The sequence below is a fragment of the Manis javanica genome, chromosome 1 (assembly GCF_040802235.1).
Source record: "Manis javanica isolate MJ-LG chromosome 1, MJ_LKY, whole genome shotgun sequence".
In the NCBI taxonomy this organism is placed as follows: domain Eukaryota; kingdom Metazoa; phylum Chordata; class Mammalia; order Pholidota; family Manidae; genus Manis; species Manis javanica.
Window position 1 is genome coordinate 79,673,669 of NC_133156.1, and position 22,554 is coordinate 79,696,222.

The window sequence follows — 22,554 nt, forward strand, 5'->3', positions numbered from 1 at the left end:
CCATGCCCCAGATGCCACAAAAAGGGCCACTGGGGGTCTGATTCCCCAACCACCCGAAGGGGAGGCTGGACGAACAACCCCCATCCTAAGCCCACCCTAGTGGGGCTGGCAGAAGAAGATTGACGGGGCCCGGGGGCTTCTCGCCCGACCATTTCCATCACCAAACAGGAGCCCAGGGTTACTTTAACAGTAGACAGTCGCCCCATCTCCTTCCTCCTGGTTACAGGAGCCACCTTCTCAGTCTTGCGAGAATATCGGGGCCCTACCACGCCAGCCATTACTCCTATAGTCGGGGTAGGAGGTAAACAGATTTTCCCATTAAAAACCCCCCCCTTTTATGCACAATCCTAGACAGTCCCATACCTTTCTTCCACTCCTTCCTAGTTATGCCCCAGTGTCCCATCCCTTTACTAGGACGGGACATCCTTTCCCTCCTCCACGTTTCCATAACTATATCCAATCCCACAGCCCCCAGTACTCCCTTTCTGATGGCCCTCATAGCCGACAACCCCCCTCTACCCAATGAAAGCTCCAGTTCTGCCCTTATACACCCTGTAAATCCCAAAGTTTGGGACATTACAAGCCCCTCCATGGCCCTGTCCCCCTGCCTCTATCAAATTACGTGACCCCTCTCAGTATATCTGTCAGGCCCAATACCCCCTAACCACTTCAGCCCTCATAGGCCTCCAACCCATCATTCAAGATCTCTTAAACAAAAACTACCTCAGACCCGCTCACTCCCCATTTAAGACCCCCATATTAGCTGTGAAAAAAAACAACGGATCTTTCCGCCTTGTCCAAGACCTTCGCCTCATCAACATGGCCGTTGTCCCTATCCATCCCTTAGTTCCAAATCCATACACCCTTTTATCACAGATCCCTGCTTCTGCATCCCACTTCTCAGTCCTAGATCTCAAGGACGCATTTTTTTCTATTCCTCTAGACCCTTCCTCCCAAGATTTTTTTGCCTTCACCTGGACGGACCCATACACCAGACATTCTGTACAGCTTACTTGGACAGTTTTACCACAAGGCTTCCGAGATAGTCCCCATATTTTTGGACAAGTCCTAGCTCAAGACCTCAAACAGTTTCACCATGATCACCCCGAGTCCACTTTATTACAATATGTAGATGATCTTCTGCTCTGCAGTCCCTCGTGGGAACAGTCTCAACTTGACACTGCGTCTCTACTTAACCTTCTAGCTTCCAGAGGTTACCGAGTATCCCCTGTCAAAGCTCAAATCTCTTCCCCTTCTGTCACTTACCTTGGATTCCTTCTGTCTCAGCAAAGAAAGTCCATTACCTTAGACAGAAAACGACTCCTCTCTGACCTGCCCGTTCCCAAAACCAAGACAGAAATCCTTTCCTTTCTAGGCTTGGCTGGGTATTTTAGAGCGTGGATCCCTAACTTCTCCCTGTTGGCAAGACCCCTATACGACCTCAGCAAGGGCCCCCCTGAAGAACCATTATCATCCTCACCCCGACACTCCTTCATTAAGCTCCGTCAAGCCCTTGTAAAAGCTCCAGCTCTCCATCTCCCTGATTTGTCAAAACCCTTCTCATTATACATTCATGAGAGGTCCAGTCAAGCTCTAGGAGTCCTAGGCCAATATTATGGCCCATCCTTTGCCCCAGTAGCTTATCTCTCCAAGCAATTAGACCCCACAGTTCGGGGATGGGCCCCCTACCTACGGGCATTAGCCGCTGGACAGCTCTTGCAGAAAGAAGCTCACAAACTAACATTCGGAGCGCCCCTTACCATTCTGTCCCCACATCACCTAAAAGATCTCTTAACCTACAAAAGTTTACAGACTCTCCCCCCCTCCAGACTCCTGACCTTACTGTCCTCTTTCCTCCAAAATCCAAACATTTCTTTCCTCCCCTGCCCGCCCCTAAATCCGGCCACTCTTCTTCCTCTGCCCTACTCTCCTCATACTCCCTCGCATGATTGCCTGGAAGCCCTTCACAACTTCCTTCCGTGCCACTCCACGATCTCTGAAGGAGCCCTCTCACACTCCGACCTCATCTGGTTTACTGATGGGTCCTCCTTTAAACATGAGGGCATCCACTACTCAGGATATGCAGTAGTCTCCCTCGAAGATGTCATTGAAGCACGAGCCCTACCCCCTGGTACAACCAATCAGCAGGCTGAACTCATTGCAGCCACCAGAGCTTGCACTCTGGCCCGGGACACGTCTCTCACATTGTACACTGACTCCAAGTACGTATTCCACATTCTCTTGTCCCACCCGGCAGTATGGAAAGAACGAGGCCTCCTCACCACAAAAGGGAATTCCATAACTAATTCAGCCTTAATTACTAAACTTTTAGAGGCTTCACAACTCCCACACCGACTAGGCATAGTCTACTGCAAATCACATCAAAAAGACGACTCCCCCATTGCAAGAGGTAACAACAAGGCCGACAGAGTAGCCCGGTCAGTTGCCCTATCAGAAAACGCACCAGACAACAATCCGTCTGCCCTTGCAGTTTTAGCCTTATCACAAGACGCCCTCTGCTCTCAGGACAAAGAGTCTCTCTTCCGCCTCTTACATGACCTGTTCCATCCCAGCCCCCAATCCTTAATTCATTTTTTACAATCTTTTTTTCCTCTTTCTCCTGAAGACAAAACCCTACTTAACCAAATCACCTGCAAGTGCACCATCTGCCAACGCACTAACCCTAATACCCCCGTCAAAGCCCGACCCTTCCCAGCTCATCAAGCAAGGGGTAATGTCCCCGCTGCAGATTGGCAAATAGACTTCACTAACATGCCCCCTGTACGACGTACCAGATACCTACTCGTGCTAGTAGATACATTTTCAGGATGGGTCGAAGCTTTCCCCACCACTAACAAACGAGCATCCGTAGTTGCCTCTATCCTCCTCACCCAGATCTTTCCTAGGTTCGGGATGCCCACTTCCCTCCAATCAGATAATGGCCCTGAGTTCACTGCCCAAATTATCCAAAACCTCTCCAAGTCACTCTCGCTCCCCTGGCATTTACATTGTCCTTATCGACCACAAGCTTCAGGAAAAGTAGAAAGAGCCAATAGGACTCTAAAGGACATCCTGACCAAACTATCTCTAGAACTACACCTTGACTGGGTTCGCTTACTTCCCTTAGCTCTACTCCGCATTCGAGCCCTCCCAAAGAAACCTTCCTTCTTGTATCACCCTTTGAAATCATGTACGGCCGCCCGATTCTACCCCCGGGGCTCCCTTCCCACAAAGGACCAATTCCTCCCAATATAGCCCTTCCACTACTCTCTCTCCTCCGCACCGAATTGTGGAAATATCAAGATTGGCTCCTTCCTGATCCATCCGCCTCCCAAAATCCTCCTGTCTTACAGCCCGGCCAACTAGTGTTTTATAAGCCGCCAGAAGATCAGCCCTCTCTCACCCCGAAATGGGAAGGTCCACACCCAGTTATTCTCTGCACCCCCTCGGCCGCCAAGCTCTCACTGCCTGATAACTCTGTCACCCCTTGGATTCATATCTCCAGGTTGAAACCAAATACCCAAGACTCACCTTCTCTGGACACCCAAGACCCATCAGTCACAATCCAGAGTCCTTCGGATACAGCCCAAGACGCTGTCTACTCTACCACGCCTCATCCCTCTGATCCCTTGAAGCTCTGCATATCCCGTGCACCCTCTTTGCCATCCATACCTGAATCATGACTTTTTCCTCCTTTACTGCTCTCTCGCTTTTTTCCCTCATTCCTATTATCTTCCCTGCCGCCCCACCCTCCTTTGTATGGCGATTCAAAGTCAAGCAGACTTACGCACAGCATCAAACAAAAGTTACTGCCCTCATTGCCACATCAGACTGCCCTCTGAAAGGCTGCTCTGAGCCTTTGTACCTCCACTTTCCTCCCTTCACTGAAGTATTCATTTACAGCTACCTTTATTCTCCCTACCTCTGCTTCCTCTATGACCAAAGACAAGCCTATTGCAGGCGATGGCAAGACACCTACGGGGGATGCCCCTACTGGTCTTGCACCATTCACTACATGGGTGACTTCCAGTACCCACAGTATTACTCCTCCAACCGTTTCATGAAATATCCCAACGGCTCATTCTCCTTATTAATCCCAGATCCCTGGGACTCTCGATGGGCTGCTGGAGTAACAGCCTCAGTTTACTACAAGGGGTCCTCGACCCCCCATGGTACCCTTCATATCTCTCGAGAGTATGTTCCCTCTCGCTCCCAGATCTCTCAAGTTGCATCAGATATCAGACATTCCGAAAAAGTCATTATTCAAACTCTTGACGGCGCCTCTTCATCTTCTTATTCCTCCTACTCTTGGTTACAGCTCATTCAAGACACCACCATCTTTCTCAACCACACCCTCAACACCGCCAATTGTTTCTTGTGCGCATCACTACAGCGCCCACTGCTGGCCGCCGTGCCCCTCAATATTTCCAACTACTCCTTCCATGCAGAAGGACAACCCCTCCGTCCCCTGGCAGACATACCCCTGTGGGAACCAGAATACCCAGATAATCTCACCATCCACCACTGTGTAGGCCCAACTCCACCCCCCTCCAGTGCACTTCACTGCCTCTCTATCTACACCCCTACCTCCGGCTCTAAGACTTTTACGCAACCAGGACACTTCTTTTGGTGTAATGGCAGCCTTTTCAACTCACTACCTCTCAACTCTGATACACCCTGCATTCTCGTCACCCTAATCTCACAGCTTACACTTTACAGCATGGCAGAATTCCTTGAGCTCCAACCTCCCTTGCACTCGCGCACAAAAAGGGCTGCTTTCCTTCCCATCATGGTCGGTATCTCTTTAATCACCTCAGCCATTGGGGTGGGGTTTTCGGGAGGAGCCTTGGGTCACTCTCTATGGGCAGTTAGAGATCTCGACGCCAAACTTGAGGGAGCCCTGACATCCACTGCCGATTCCCTAGCCTCTCTCCAAAGACAGGTCACTTCGCTAGCTAAAGTCACCCTTCAAAACCGGCGGGCCCTAGATCTGCTTACAGCCGAGAAGGGCGGCACCTGCGTCTTCCTCCAGGAAGAGTGCTGCTATTACATCAACGAATCCGGCATTGTAGAAACTGACATCACCAAACTCACTGACCTTGCCTCCAGCCTCCACTCTGCTTCCAATTCCAACCCATTCTCTTCAATACTAACAAACCCCCTCCTCACCTGGCTCTGGCCCATTGCAGGCCCCATAATAGTCATTCTTCTCGTCTGTCTCTTCTTACCCTGTATAATAAAGTTCATCAAATCCCAAGTCGGAAAAATCTCTAATCAAGCTTTCAACCAGCTTTTACTCAGGAACTACCAGCTTCTGGCCACGGAAGACCCCTCACCCTCACGTGACCTCCTCACCACATGCTGAGATGGACCCCTCTCTCCGCTGGAAACTGTTCCTGGAAACAACGGCCGCAGACGCCTGGCTCCTGACACCCGTATCCTCTTGGCACCATTGGAATCAACAGGTCCTCGACCTATGGTTACAGGGAACCTTCATTGATTTCCAACCTGAAGAAGTCCACATCTACTCATCCTTACTGTGGGGAGTCCTATCAACCCTTTCCTCCCAATCCTCAAACCCTCACTCCCTTCTCCGCCCCTGTTCAGCAGGAAGCAGTCAGAGAGAAAGCAACGTCCACAAACCCACAGAGGAGAAAGTGGGGAATGAAGGGTCCCCACCAGTAAGATGGCGAACTTCCGGCTTCTTTTCGGGGTCCTCGGTTCCCGCCGGCGCCACCTGAAGCCCAATCACCTCTCGCCCCCCTCCCAATCCCAGCACCTAGCCAACAGCCACCAGCCCCGTAGAAGTAACACCACAATCACCCTATGCCCCATCCTATATAACCCAGCACCTTTCCCTAATAAAGCGGAACTCTCCGGTGAATTGCTGTTGTGTGTCGCTCCTTTCCTTTCAGTTGGTACCTACTCAGGACTCAAAACCTGCTGCCAAGCAAGCACAGCTGTTAAAGAAAGGTCAGAAATTCAAGTTTTTATGTGAAACCTCTCAATTTAAAAGGTTTGCAGCAAATATTTAAAAAAATCTAAAACACTGTGTGCCCACCAAATAAAATGCATCGGCAGGCTGCTAGCGCGGACCTTGGCGTTGGTTCCACTGGACTCCAGGGATTCAAAGGTGGCTGCAACTGGGCCTCTGACCTGAGCGGCTCACTTCTGGGGCTCACCTCAGAGGCTAGCACGGGCAAGGGTAAACGGGCTCTTATAACTCAAACCAAGCACTCGGCTCTCACAACACTTTGTTTACATGGCACCTGACATAGTCGACTCACACAGTTAATTAGTCATCAGATCATAGAGGAGCAGGGCCTAGTCTTCCGGCAGCAGCTACCACACTGTGCTAGTAGTAGGTGCTTAATTACCATTATCGCTGTTGAGAACCGTCTAGGTATCAACTTGAATCACCTTGATTCCAGACTTTTAGGTTACTTTTTGTTTTTCTCCTTCCTAAATCAATACAATGTTTGATTAGGCATCCTGCTGTAAGATATGATCTCACTAAAGAATTTGTCTCCTAACAAGCCTACCTAAAAATGCTTTTAAGTGGTATGCTATAATTAGTTGTATGCTCTAATACTAATAAGTTCTTCTACACATGCTCCTATTGCAAGATGGTGGTCAAAATAAGGTCTGTTTAGTGGTATCTCTGGTAAATTCAAGAAATTATTTTGGTCGAGGACAGATCTTTTCACTTTGGAAAGTATGGAAAATGAGTTCATCTGTTCCATTTGTTAATTTCAGGGTGCGACTTTTTTCCATTTAACAAAAGCACTAAACAAGTCAGCTTTAATTTTTGCTACAGTTATATAATTTCTAGTTATGCTATCCAATTACCCTCACAAAACGAATTTAAGCTGGGCACTGCCAGACTTAGAGGGTGTCAATCATGTTTCAGTGAACCAAAACACTCTCATTTCACTAAGCACCAGGCTTAAGAGAGGACTGCTTGAACATCAATGTCTATTCCGTTCCTCAGCTGATCTAATTTCTACACAACCAAAGATAGTGTGTAGGTTCTCCATGGCTGCTATCTGTAAAGTTTATAGCCATCAATCCTGCTGGAAAAGAAATATGTTTTTTGTAGTTACTCAGATGTTCTTAAAGGAGGGTAAATATTTTAAGTCTCCCCTATTTGTATAATCAACAAGTTAGCAGCTCAGCCATATTTTAGGTGTTAAATATTTAGCCCTCTACTGTTTTATTCTACAATTGTGCATGACATTACTGTGTGCATGAATTCACTGTTTGGACACTTGATTTCTTTATACTGAAACCCCAGGCCATGTTTTCTTTAGGGTACATGTGTGCCATTAGTAACCAAACCGTAAGGCTTACCTGCAGACTGTTGAAAATGACAAAAAGGACCAACATCCAGAAGTGTCTGTAAGCCATGTGCAGGCCTCCCCAAAGCCATGTCATAGAAATCAGGGCAAACAGATATAAAACCAGTGGAACTTCTGGAAATGATAAAGAAAAGAAACAAAATTTTTGAGCTTTGGAATTCTGCGTAGTCACACATATACCTAAAATTATTTTTGGCTCTGTTCCTGTGCTACTCTCTATGCCAAAGTACTCATTTTGAAAGAACAACCTTGGAAATCTAGTTCTTATGCCCAAGAAGAGAAGGCACATTGCTGAGTCCACATTCCTTCTGTTCTGCTGGTAGGCAGGGGGAAGGGGAAGAATGAGAACTGTTCCTCTCCTAGATCCCCACCTGCTGGAGGGTTCAGGAAGTGCCACAAACAACTGTGGACTGCAGTCACATTTCAACCCCAGGTAAATCTCCTTGAAAAAGGACTCCACCAGAAAATGGTAGGCAGCAGTGTGCTCCTGAAATTAGTGTAGTCAAACCAGACATTTTAAAACAGAAATAATACAAAAACCTGTTTGTGTGTGTTGGGAAAGTATGTGCCTGTCTCTTTTTTCTGACTGAAAAGACACCAAACTTCAAGGTTAAAAGCAAAGATGAAAGGACGGGTTCCCTACTGCCAACACTAAGCTTACTCTACCCAACATTTTCTCGTTCAATTTTGTTGAATAGTTTTTAGAACAGATTTCTTCAGGGCCAAGGGATTGTAATACCCTTCACACCTGTCTTTGATATCTGGGTTTTAGAATAATAACCTTAAAGAGGAGATTTTAATATTTAAATGACAAGCTGTATAAGATCCAGAAAGTGAATCAGATCTTAGCAGTTGCAAATAAACACATTTTCAAGCCATTGAAAGACAACGGGATGATGAACACCACCACCCCACTGCCACTCTCATGACAAACCTCAAAATCTACATATACCCACCTCTATTAGTTCATGCCTGAAATCCACATGTCCTCTGGAAATGTGACAATTAAATACAACAGTAGCAATTTTTAAATTATGTTTTGAAACTCAGAGTTACAGAAGAGTTGCAAGTACACTATGACAGTTTTTTTCCCCTGAGCCATTTGAAATTTGCCAACCTGATCTCCCATCATCCTCTGAATACATCAATGTGTATTTTCTACAAATACTTAATGTTTTCCTACATAAACACACTACAACTATCAAATCAGGAAAGTAACACCGATACGTTACTACCATCCTTTGATCCCATTCAAGATTTGTCAATTATTCCAATAATTTCCTGTGGCAGAAGGATTCAGCTGACATCACCGAGTCTGCTTTCACAGCAAACGGTCTCTCATTGGACTTTGGCTTTCCTGACTCTGCCACTTTCGAAGATTACCAGTCAGTTTTTCTTCTAGAGTGTGCCTCAATTTGGGTTTGTCTGGTGTTATGATTCAGATTATAAACTTTGAAAGAAATCACAGAAGTGATGCTGGGTTCTTATCAAAGCATTCTGCTGGGAGTCACAAGCATTTAGTGTGTCCCATTACTTAGCATGCTCATTGGGTCATTTGATTAGGGTAGTGGTTACCCAAATTCTCCACCATAAAGTTAGTCTACTTTCCTTTGTAATTAGTTAAGTATCTATATGGTATACTTCGCTAAGGGTTATGTAATAATAATAATGCTCAAATTGTTCTGAGCTTGATTGCTGAGAGCCTGTTCAAGATGGTTTCTGTGACTTTGGCTATGTCCTGTGGCATTTAGAAACCAAGATCTGGGGCTACATTGGCTCATTGCTCCTGGCGTGGTCCTGCTCTGTAGCCCTCTCGAGCAAGAGAATAAATGTCTGTCCACCTTTGCATTCACACACATACATTTTTATCTATATTTCTGTATCTATCTCTATATAATGAAAATCATTACTTTACACCAGTACTTCCAATTCCAATCCAACACCAATGGTTAATTCTAATTTTTCCCCTTTCCATTTTTGTAACTCCCTTCTCTGTTGTTAAGAAATCTCTTTCTCATCATTCTTAATATATTTACCTATTTGATCACCTGCCCTATTTGCCTGTACCTATCTCCTGATGCTGTCATCCCTTCCCTTGTACAGACGGCCTCTTAAACACACTCAGAGCCAGGCTGCACCCCTCATACGAGTGACTTCCTCACAGTGATGGGCTTCTGACACTCCATGCTTGAACACCCCCTGTGGATGCATACCCGGGATGGAATGTTTGGGAAGGGAAGAGAAAGGAAAGAAGGGAATGAGGGAGAGGAAACCTGGGCACTTTCATTTTTTTGAGAAGGAAAAAGAGGCTTTTAAAGGAGACCATGCTGATACCTTGTCAGATAGCCCTTCATAGAAAAATATGAAATTGTCTGAGTTATTATTATAACTGCACAGAGAAAATAAGAATAATACAAGACAAGGTTTATACAGATGAATAGTTACTTTGTCATTAATGCTGTATAGCAGGACAGGATTTAATTTTTATAAAATTTCATTTTTGTTTAATGAAATCATACAGTTTGATACAGAGCCACAGGCTTATTTTTACTTCTGACAAGATACCCAAATACTTAGGAAGCTGCCTCAGTGATGCTCACGAAATTTTTCAAAGATTAGGTATTGAGTATGGCAACTGCATTCTTTGCTCCGACAGTGAGAGTACAAAATTCTATTTATGGCTCTGTGCAGAGTACAAAAGGACATACGTATTTTGCATGAACAAGTAGGAACCAAATTTCCAAAATTTGGCCTGCATGGTTCTGTAAGTTTCTAGAGCCAAACAAGGGCTGTGTGCCGACAGAGCTCAGTGGGGAAGCCAAGGGTTCATACGGGGCCTGGCTAGAAACACCTAGGGCGCATGTTTTTCTGGAATTCTGAGAAGTGTGGTAGCTTGGTACCCCAGGTCAGAAAGTCTGCAAGGAAGAAAGCCAGTCACAAATAACTCAGCATACTGAACAATACACCCTGGGCTGCTTTTCTAGCAGCACAACAATTAAGACATTGTTTCAGGTAGAAAAAAACATACATATCCAGAGGCACATGCAGATTTCATAAAGTTTACAAAACTTGGAGAAGCTTCTTAAAAAAAAAAATTGCAAAAACATAATTAGGTATAAGATCTTGGGAGAGGCCCTGAAACTTAAGCTTTATCAGCTTTACGGTAAATCCACCCGAGGAGGCACCTTACCCACCTCTCTGGGACCTAGAGTAATAGTGCCCAAGGTAGAAGGCCTGCTGAAGTTGAGGGGGCGCTGAGGGCTGGGGGAAGGAGTGGTGATGGGGGGAGGCTGTTGTTGAACAGCTACTATGAATTTCAAATTGAAAATTAATGCTCAATTTAATGAAAATCATTTCCCATTTGCAAGCTGACATTCCACATTTGGTGAACTAGTAGTAGTAGCTTTTCAGTTGTCTATGTAAGTGAATGCTTAATGAAACAGGCATTTATAATTGGCAATGTTAGAAACTTAAGTTTAGTGCTGAATTAGTTAACAGAAAACAGAATCATTTCAATGGTTCTAGGTAGTTTTGCCTTAAGCATCTTTGTCGCAAGCAGTTCGCAGCAAACATTTTTGCACCATAACTAATTGACCGTAAGGTAATTTTGCCATAAAAGATTAAAAATAACCAGTTGACAGTTTGGTTTGACAGTTTGTTGGTGACATCAACTGGCTGGTAGCTGGGTTTCATTCCTCCATTGACTCAAGGCTCCCATGCTCATATTATATAAAGCTTAGCCCTCATCATGGTCTGCACCGTGGAGAAGAGTTCTGGACACACATTTCCCATAGAACTCTGGACTGTCTATCAACAGACATGTGATAATATGCCAAGAACAAACAACAGCTAGAAGGTTTTCACAATGCCTACAAAGCTCAATGACAAATATGCATCCCAGTATTTAGAAAATGGTACCTCTTTTAAGAAATTCAGATGGTCAACAGGCACATGAAAAGATGCTCCACATCGCTAATAATCAGATAAATGCAAATTAAAACCACAATGAGATATCACCTCACACCAGTAAGGATCACTATCATCGAAAAGACAAACAACAACAAATGTTAGCGAGGTTGTGGAGAAAGGGGAACCCTCCTACATTGCTGGTGGGAATGTAAATTAGTTCAATAATTGTGGAAAGCAGTATGGAGGTTCCTCAGAATGCTCAAAATAGAAATACCATTTGACCCAGGAATTCCACTCCTAGGAATTTACCCTAAGAATGCAGCAGCCCAGTTTGAAAAAGACAGATGCACCCCTATGTTTATTGCAGCACAATTTACAATAGCCAAGAATTGGAAGCAACTTAAGTGTCCATCAGTAGATGAATGGATAAAGAAGACGTGGTACATATACACAATGGAATATTATTCAGCCATAAGAAGAAAACAAATCCTACCATTTGCAACAACATGGATGAAGCTAGAGGGTATTATGCTCAGTGAAATAAGCCAGGCAGAGAAAGACAAGTACCAAATGATTTTCCTCATTTGTGAAGTTTAACAATGAAGCAAAACTGAAGGAACAAAACAGCAGCAGACTCACAGATTCCAAGGAGGGACTAGCAGTTACTAAAGGGAAAGGGGTGGGGAGGGAGGGAGAAGGAGCTCAAGGGGCATTATGATTGACACACATAATGTAGGGGGGTCATGAGGAAGGCAGTATAGCACAGAGAAGACAAGTAGTGACTCTGTAGCATCGTACTATGCTGATGGACAGTGACTGCAATGGGGTGTGGGGGGAGACTTGATAATATGGGTGAATGTAGTAACCACAATGTTTTTCATTTGAAACCTTCATAAGAGTGTATATCAATGATACCTTAATAAAAAAAAGTAATAAAAAAGAAAATGATACCTTTTTTAATGAATGAAGAAATTTTAGTGAAAAAAGGAAAGTATGATACCAGACAAGGAGATGAATCAACAAGAAAAAAAGTTTTAAAAAGGTATAATACTATAAACAAAAAACAAAAGACTTTGAAGACAAGTGCTTAGGTACTATCGAATCCACAAAACCAGTTATTTGTTCAGTATTGCCATGAGTCATCATATATTTTAAATGTATTTAAATACTTTGTATTTTGCAAAAAAGTTTTTAATTTTATTATTCATTTTCCATGTTTCATTATGTCCTTTTTAATGAATGATCCTCTTTTATTTTTGTGATTTTATCTCTTATGGCAAGATGCCTTATAACCAATTAGTTATATAGCAAAGACACTTATGGCAAGCTGCTTATGAGGAAATACCTGTGAAAATATGCAATTCAATGTTCTCACTAAAAGGAAGCTCTAAAAACACAGTATTAAGGTAGGGCAGGGATATGGGACAAGCATGATGATTAACTTCTCCTGCCTATGATGAAAATGCCAAGATATACACATTATAGTAAGACCAGGAGGGACCCATCTTAAGACTAAGATTCCATTTTAAAAACCAGGGAGTTAGGAGGTAAGATTCCTAACATACTTTATGGTAATCAGCCAATAATCTACTCTATCTTAAGGTGGGGCAAGCAGTCCTAAATAATATATCCCCACTGCTGAGGGTAACCACTATCTTGGAGAAGAACAGGATCAAGAAAATTGCTTGTGTTTATCTTACAGAACATCTAGAGGACAGACTATGGATGGTGACACAATGTCTGCCACTGGAGAAAGAGGTCACGAGACCACATGTCATCCTACACCACCCCCACCCACCCTTTGCCCCATTCTTGAAAGCCTTAAAGACAGAATGCTAAGCCCTTAAGTGAGCCTCCTGAGGTTTCCTACACTCCCCTTTCTTCAAGTGTGTACTTTTTGCCTTAAATAAGGACTTCTCACTGCTCACCTTACTAGGTTTTGTGTCTGTGCTTTTCTGCAGTAAACACCTTTGTTACTTCATTCAATTTTCTAGACTTAAGTGCAAGTCTTCTCTCTCTCTCTGTCCTACTTCAGACAAGAAGGGACAAGCTACTAAGATCTCTGCTCTGATTTGGGGTTGCCAGTTCCTGTCACCTGGGTGACCCAGACTGGACTGCAACTCTATGATCATGCTCTTTAGTATCCTGCCTGAAAATCTCATTTCTCTGCTTTGGGATGTTCTCAGAACATAATCTCACTCTATCCAGTGCTCTGTGGCTCCCCTAAATCCTGGGGTGGAAGGGGCTTAATTCCCATGCTGTGCAGATTCAAGTGGACACAAACATCAGGTGACTCTGGCTTTAGGAGCTGGCAAGGGATCTGCCCTGTGCCAAGCAGGAGTACAATGAGGTTCCCTTTCCTCCCTCCCTCTGTTCTTCCTTGCTCTCTGCTGCCTGCACAGCTGCTGCCATTCACTGGTACTCTCACATTAATGAATTTCTTCCTTACCTATGCTTGTCTGAAGTGTTTGAGAATTCTTTCTCCTTCAGAGGCAAGAACCCTCCCCTGTCCAGGTTGAAGTTTCACCTAGTGTACGTACAGAGAGAAACCTCCCCAGATGCAGATGCCTGACAACGGTATTGGGCCCAAGGAATAAGGGTATCTGTATAAAAGACTGCTATCCAGAATATATGAGTAACTCCTACAATTCATCAAAAACAACCAGCCCAATTCAAAAATGGTCAAAAGCTAGAACAGACATTTTTCCAAAGAAGATAGACAAATGGCCAGTGAGCATATGACAGGATGCTAAACATCCTTAAGTCATTAGGGAAATGCAAATCCAAACCACAATGAGGTATCACTTCACACCCACTAGGCTAAAGTCAAAAATTTAGACATTTACAAATGCTGACAAGAATGTGGAGAAATTGGAGCCCTTGTACGTTGCTGATGGGAATGTAAAATGATGAAGCTGTTGTGGAAAGAAGGTTGGTGGTACCTCAAAAAGTTAAACGCAGAATTATCATATAATCTAGAGATTGCATTTCAAGGTATATACTCAAAATAGTTGAAAATGGACTCAGAACTTGTACATCAATGTTCATGCGCATCATTCACAGTAGCCACAAGGTGGAAACAACCAAAATGTCCTTCAACAGATAAATAGACAAAATGTGGCATATACATATAATGAACTTTTTTTCAGCCTTAAAAAGGAATGAAATTCTAGTACATGCTACATGCATGAGCCTTGAAAGTATGATGTTAATTAAGTAAACTAATCCAGACATAAAAGGACAAATATTGTATAATTCTACTTATATTAAGTGCCTAGAATAGAATATTTTACTTTGAGCAAGTACAACAGAGGTCACCAGGGATTGGGAGGAGAGGGGAATAGGGAGTTTCTGTTTAAAGGGAGCTAGAAGAGTTTATGTTTGGGATGACGAAGAAGTTCTGGAAATGGACAGTGGTGTTGGTTGTACAATATTGTGAATGTGCTTATTCCCCCTGAATTTTACACTTAAAAATGGTTAAAATGGTAAATTTTGTTCTGCATATTTTATTACAACTAATTAAAGGCAGGCTAGTGTCATGATGAAATTACACAATAGGTAGAAAAAAAATCAAATGCACAAAGGACTTGATTTAAATACTTAAATTATCAGGGAGTCACTAATGTGAAAAATGCAGTAGTTTGAAGAGGTTTTAATGAAAGAAATTACTTGTGGAAAGGAAAAAAAAAACAGCAACTGGATGTGTCAATTCTATCTTCACTACTACCATTAAGACAGTCTACTTATGGGAGTCAGTAGATTCCACTGAGAATACACGAAATCTGTATTTTTTAGTGGAAAATATTATTTCAATGAATTTAATTGCCATTTTTAAAGAAAGTATGGTGCTGTATTCTCTCTTTTCCGTAATTGCAGCCTTGGCTTTATTGTTATGCACCAATGACAACAATAATGTCTTTATTATGGAAATCACATCTCATTTACGTGCCTCTGAAATTTATTCTGTGTTTACAATCTTCTAAAGTACTCGTTTTAATTTTACCTCATTGACCTTCTGATTCTAACAATTTGGATGTGCTATGAAAACAAATTCATCAATGTAAAACAAGGAACACAGTTGTGAAATAATGCGGATTTAAGATATTTATCGGCCTATTTCCAACAACGGGCATGCATTTTTCTTAAATTAGAAATGAAGGTAATCAAAAAAAGGTATCAAGAGTCCTTATTTCCAAATTGTGGGCCATATTCTGAAATTAACAGATACTTGGAGGCAAAGAAGTTTCACTGGTCTGACCCATTTCTTGGTGAGAAAATATTAATTGTATTCTTGAGCTTTCTTAACAAGGGTTATCACTAATCCCATAAGGTATGGTCACCACTGGTGTTCTTAACAAATAAACCTAGCATCATAGAAGAAATATAACAGGACACATATTGCAAAGAACTGCCAAATCAGCATTATGCAATTATAGGTGAACTGTATGGATTAGATTTGCAAATTGAATGTTCTAAGAAACACTCCACACCTCATTTGGGCAGCTTACATTCTTAAACTTTGGTTACACTAGTGCTATACTTGGTTCCAGTTTTAGAATTTTCTTCCTGCTTCAGGATTTCAACACATTTCCATAAGTGCTCTTAAAAACCCATATGGAGAACAGGGAACCCACTCTAAATACTGTGGCTTTTGTCTGTAGATATAGTTGCAAATGTTTATTGCAGCAGGCTAGAGTTTGTATATTTCCATTCTTCACTATGTGCCAGGTTCACTTAATGTAGCCATCCTTACTAAATTCATGACCTATTTATGGCCATAAGGACATTAGGGCCAACAATTTCCAAATATGCATCTCCCCTGAGCTCTAGAACTCTAGATCTCCAGATGCCTGGAGATCCCCAAAGCTTCTCAAATTCAGTTTATTCAAAGTTGAATTTAGTATCCTTCCTCTGGATCGTTCTCTTTCTTCTGATTACTAGCACCACCATTCACACAGATTTACCCTATGCCTCATTGTCTCTCATGCTGCACCTACTAGGGGGATAGAGACCACCACATAAAACTGTTAACACAGAACCCGGTGCAAAGCATATATTCAATAAGCCTTACATACCATCATCCTCATCTAATCATCATCATAACTTCAGTCAAGTTAAGGAAATAGTGCTAGTGCATGGCTACAGACAACCCCTTCTAACATATCTGAAGTGTCAAAATATCACATAAACATGCTGAACTTCTTTAGTATCCGAACTTCCCAAAGTAGTTTGGCTACAGAACCCTTCTGTTTGCTTGATATAACCTGAGGATAACACTTGGACAGCTGCTTTCAGTGTGGAGACTCTTAAGTTCCATCACATCCAGACTGGCACTGGAAACTTCCTGACCAACCTATTTAAAGTGAACCTCTCAGCATCTTCCACTTTCCTGCCTCTTCCTTTGGTATTTTCTTTTCATTTCTATTCCATTCTACTATATTCTGTTCTATTTCATCCCATCCCACTTAAAAATGCTGACATGAGTCTCACCAATGTGGTGTGACCCACAATTTATAAACTTCTCTAAAAGGTAATTTAAGTAGCTTGAGGGTATCTTAGACATAAGGTCGGTACAAACACACATAACCAGGGTGGATGCCTACACCCACTACCTTCTGACATGGATTTATCGTGATTCTTACTGATATATTGAGGAAGCAAACCTAGTTTGGAAGGAGCTGTACAGGTGAGAACCTGAATCTACAGGAAGAGGAGATAGTCATTACTGGCTTAGAGTAGGTCTTCCAGAGGTAAAAAGGAAGAATGTGAGCAAATTATTAAGAGTAGTCTCAAGGTCTGCTGAGAATCTAAATAGCAGGACTTTGCCCATCGCTGACTTAGGGCTTTCCTGGACGCTAAAGGACAGTCCAGTGTCAGGCCTACTTTGAGTGTAGTTTATTGGGATTGGAAAAAAAGACAGTATAAACCGAGAATTATGGTCTTGCCTTGCAAAAGCTATATATAATTTTCAATTTGCAGGCTATAATTATGAATCTAAGGAGAATAATTGAGTTAGATGAGATACACCCACATGGACCTTGCACAAACTGTTCTTAGAGTAATTCCATGTACAGCATGTATTTCAAAGTTGCTAAATAATATGCCACTGAGGAGGTCAAACAGGTCTGTGATTCTTAAAGGAAAGGTTAAACGGCCTTTCTTCTTCTGAGGAGAATGTTTGGAACTATGGGAAGGAGAGTTATCATTTGGGTTCACAGCCAACAGAATGATTCATAAAACATACTTCATAAATGCTCCATAAAATGACATTATGATGAAAGTTTTTAGAAGGTCAGAGATCTAAAACAAACATGAAGTCAGCCAACTAACAACTCAAGACCAGCTTAACTTTTTTTTTATAAATTTAATTTTTATAAATACAATGAACATGTAGAATGCATCTTTCAACCTGCCTAAATCTATATTTTGAATCTTATTAGATGGCCTCATAATTTTTGGAAATCAGGTTACTATTTATTTGGCCATGAATAGCCAGTTATGTTTTATAGACAGTTTCGTAAGACACCACACAGCAGTCAGTAAGACTTAATAGGCTCAAATTCAACAATGCAGTTTTGAGTCAATTCTGACACAATGTCTCAAAAAAATTAACGCTAAAAATAACTCTGTGTCTAAGAAAATATTTTCAGTGTGTTAAATTTATCAGTTCCCAGAACTGTTATCCAGACCCTCAATCTATATAAATGTCAGCTCACCTCAGTATTTTTTCCTTTCTTTACTTTAGTTCTCAAGTTATTACAAAACTGTACCTCAAATTAAAAATTTTATTTTACTTTCATTTCCTTTGCCATGTCACTACTCTAAAAATTCTACTTGAGTGAAATCCTTTGGTTTTTTCCTGTTGACATGATGAATTGCATCTCTTCTTTCAACAGCTATCAGATTATCAGGGCATTGTCTCATTTTAAAAATAATGTTATATATTTCACAGAAGCTTTGAGGATATTACTTACTCTCTGTTGTGAAATAACTTTACCTGTAAACAGAGAAAATTAATACTCAACCCACACACAGAGCTGTTTTCAGAAATATACAATACCAGACCATAAAGTGGTATGATATGTGTTATATAAAAACTTATCATTATTCATTTAAACAATGGCACAGTACCCACAGGTGTGGCTGGGATTTCATGCCTATGAGAGTGAACTAGTATCTTATTGCTCATTCTTACTAACAACCTTGGACCAAGACCTTACAGAGAAAAGAAAGGGAAACCATTGTAATAAGAAAGAAAGGCAGTCTCCAGGGTGAATGTCATGTGTATGATCTAGGGAGAAGGAGGCTGTACAAAAAAAAAAAAAAAAAAAAATTCAATGACATCTGCATTCACAGTATTTGTGTTTACTGATCACAGTATTTTGATTGGAGTGATGTGTACCTGATGATACCAACTGTGAACATTCTCTTTGTGCATCTGTTTGTTAGTGTCATATGCAGACCTTAAAATGTGTAAGATTTTAATTTCAGCTTTTTTTCTCTTTTTCTCCTCTTTCATTTGGAATTGAAACTGTTAATGGTTAGATTGGTTCACAGGTATTGGATACTTAGCAGCAAATGTAAGGCAGATGATCTAACTTATTTTTTCCCTAGGCTCAAAACTGTACGTTTCCACCTTTTTTTTTTTTTTTTAAGAGTGAGGGCACTAGAATTTTAGCTCTAGGCACATGGGGTTGGCATTAGTAAGTAAGACTAATGAATGAGCATTTTTGTTGTTGTTGTTACAGTGCTTTTTTACTGTGGAACTATTTTTACTATCAATTACATCTTTAATAAGCTAGACAGATTCTGCTACATTTTTTGTTTGTTTCTGTTTGTTTTTTTCTCACCAGGTAGCTTATTCTGTTAACAGAGTTTGCGAAACACATCTGAAGAAAACAATTTTTTTTTCATAGTGGTAAAGCACCTTTAATATAACCATAGGTTAAGTGCTTATTTGTAAATACTCTGGCCGTGGGGAAGAGAGAAATGATGGAGAAAGGGAAACTATCACACTTCTAGGAAACTGTATAATTAAATGAGTGTAAGACTCAAAACTGGTCATTTCAATTACTTATTTATTTGTAACCACAGTGATTTACCCTGTCATTATGAAACTGTGCAACAGGCTTTAAATAGCTCTTTGACACCTTTAGTTACTTCCTACAGTCCGATTTCTACTTCTTTCTGGAAGTTGACGCATCCTAATTATAAATCATATCATTTACTTTTAATAACCTGAGGGTTATTTATACTAAATTTTGTAACTTGCTTCTGTCAAATTCTATTAAAAAGATCTGTTTTGTATATGGGCCCTCAGCCCACTACATTTTTTGAAAAAGCATGTACTGAGGTTAATTGAGTGGAATTTATCTGTAAAACTGGCCGAATGGTAGAGTTATGAACATAGACTCTGGGGCCACATTACTTGAGGGCCATTTACTAGCTATGTGACTTTGGTAAGTTACTTAACTGTTCTGAGACACAATTTCCTCATCTGTAAAATGAGAATATTTTCAGTATCTCTCAAATAATGTTTTGTGGATTCAGTGAGGATTTAATGGTTCAAATATAGAACACTTAGGACAGTTTTGACTTTGACTGCTATTTGTAATTCTTAGAAAACATCACAACTGTGTGATAGATAAAAGGACGAATTACATGTATACAGACTCATACATCCACCCACACCCTGTGATAAATGGTAGAAGGCAAGTATTAGAAGAGAGAGACCAAGTTGTATTAAAAACCCAGGTAAAGCAGCAGTTACTTCCTGTTGACAGCATCACGGACATCTTTGTGAGGAAGAAAGAATTTCAGCTGGGCCCTGAAGATGAGCTATATCCAAACAAGTCAGTACTGAGGCTAAGGCAGTGACAACACCATAAAGAGAGGTGAAAAATGCATGGGCTAATGTCAAGTAGTCCTCTGATTGAATTAAAGGTCCAAGAAGATAAGGAGTGAGAAGAATGTTTGCAGCAGCAGCTCGTGAAGGGCCCTGGAGGGCCAGGTTCAGCATTACAGAATTATTTTATAGGAAATGGAGAGTCACTTCTTTTGAGAAAAGGTGTGGTCCAATAAAAACAGAGCTTAATTTCACAGGAAAGTAAATAGATCAGAGGGAATGCTGGAGGCAGGGATATCAGTAAGGGGACTATTGCAGTGGTCAAAGTGAGCGAAAATGAAGGCCTGAGGTGAGGGGATGGCTGAAGAGCAGGTCCCACAACGGAAAGAAGGGGACGGACACAAAAACATGAGAGTGCGTGTATGGTGGTACCCCCAAATCAGAAAACAGTGAGAAACTTTAAAACTATACAGATATTGGGACTTTATTACTGGAGATTCAGTAAGTTTGTAGAGAAACTCATCAAATTATAAATTACTGAAAGTGTAATTTCGATGATAAGTCAGTTTTGACAACTTCTGACCTGAAAGTCTATGACTAAGAGTGAAAGCACTACACTGGCTTCAAGGTTAGGGAAATCAGAAAAGAAGGGAATGAAGGGGGAGAAGGAGTAACAAGAAATCAGAGCTACTGGGGCAGGCAGAGGAGCAAAGCTGATGACAATTTTTGTACTTCCTGAGGACAAGATATTATTCTCAGGAAGATGATAGAGGAGAGAGATGGAGAGAGAAGTTGGACTCAGGCTGATGGATTTGAAAATTACCATTCTGACATAAAATAGGCAAAGGAAATCCCTGAAAAACAATATTCTCCAGAGTTATGAGTCACAAGAAGAATGAGGCATGACCTGGGACTTAGCAGGAAAAAAAAAAAAAAAAAAAGAGAGAGTATCATAAAAACCAAGGGAAATAGCCTATTAAAGGAAGGGCAGTTATCAGTATTAATTTATGCAGCCAAGTTCCAGGATAAGGACATGAGAAGAGAGGTCAGAAGACTTGGTCTCTAAGGCTACAGGTAATGAATGAAAGAGAATAACAAGCAAGGGACTCCCAAAGCTTAGCAGTGAACAGAAGGGAAAGAGCATAGGGAGCTTGTATGGACTTCTCTTCAAGAAATTTGTTGGTTGAAGGAGCGAGGCAGGGAAGTAACTTGGTAAGGCAGCAGTGTCATGAATAAGCACTTTTAGGTAGTGAGGAGAGAGGAATGTGTTTAGACGGAGAGGAAAGGCCCAAAGGAGAGATGTTTAAAAGGTAAAGCAATTGTGGGAAATTTAATGAAACAAGGTCTGAGAGAAGGAAACGTAGATGAAGGGTACAATAAAGGTTGGCTTTGGTGACAATTATTTACTTCCTTATCTAAAATGGGAGGAAAGAGGCTGAGAAAGGAGACAAAAAGAGAAAGGAATAGGAAATAAGGAAAAAAAGAGTGAGAAAACACCTTATTAAATGCAAAATTTAAGAGCAGTGGAATCTGTTCCAAAGGTTACTTAAGAATCAGTGAAAGATAATCCATCTGAGAAGAAGAGATGGCTCAGTTTAGGTTACTTAGAATAAACGAGTATCTACCACAGAGTAGCAATAGCTGCCTGGTACAAAAGAGATGTGTAGCACAGACTTGACCAGTGATTGGTGAATTGCTTAAGGAAGGAGCCAGGTTGGTGAGAAAATCAAGTGAAAAATCAAAAACCTAGTGAAAATGTCTTTGGAATGCTCAATCAGAGGGTCGAGGGAAGGGCGGTCACAGTGAGGATAAAGAACAAGCAGGGGCGAAGAAGGAAAGGGGGACAGAAAGAGGTTGTGTCCACAGAAGATCTGGAGAGGGAAATGGCCCCCAAGGGAGGATAGCATGAGAAACGGTGACCACAATAAAATGAATAGGAAAAGGGTGGTGTAAGCAAAACCACATTTAAAAATAGGAAAAATTATTAAGCAGGGACATTGTGACCTTAAAGTGCAGGAAAGAGCAAAAGTATTTTTGACATCCAATTAGTGGAGAGGAGTGGCCTCTTTCACCCAGTTTTAAGGAAAGTGGTCTTTTACAAGACAGGCCATTTCAGTTACAAGGCAACTAAAAGAGTCCTTTTGTGAAAGGATCAGACCAAGTCTGCTGGTGTCCTGGCCAGGTCTGCCTCTGGCCCAGAGAAATTCAAACTTCACCTTTGATACAGTGTAATTTTCTTCTAAAAGGAAGCAGTTTATCATAAATATGTCACTTTCAACTTTCTGAGTTTCATAATATGTAAACTATTAAGTATGGCATCATCGCAGGTATTGTGCCAACTATATATTTTAAAAGAAATTTATGATGCTGTCCAGATTTCCATCCCCCTTTTCTATTTCTCTAGTCCTAGAAGCCCTATTTTCTTTTATTTCTGGATCTTCT

At 41.5% G+C, this 22,554-nt stretch overlaps 1 protein-coding gene across 1 annotated transcript in view; it reads right to left on the reverse strand.

The window, feature by feature from the left end:
* Positions 1–22,554, reverse strand: part of ADGRV1 (adhesion G protein-coupled receptor V1) — a 577,341-nt gene that overhangs the window by 60,641 nt on the left and 494,146 nt on the right. Inside the window, exon 87 of the mRNA XM_037012118.2 lies at positions 7,351–7,472. Coding sequence (XP_036868013.2) covers positions 7,351–7,472 — 122 coding nt within the window. The remainder of the gene's footprint in view (positions 1–7,350; positions 7,473–22,554) is intronic.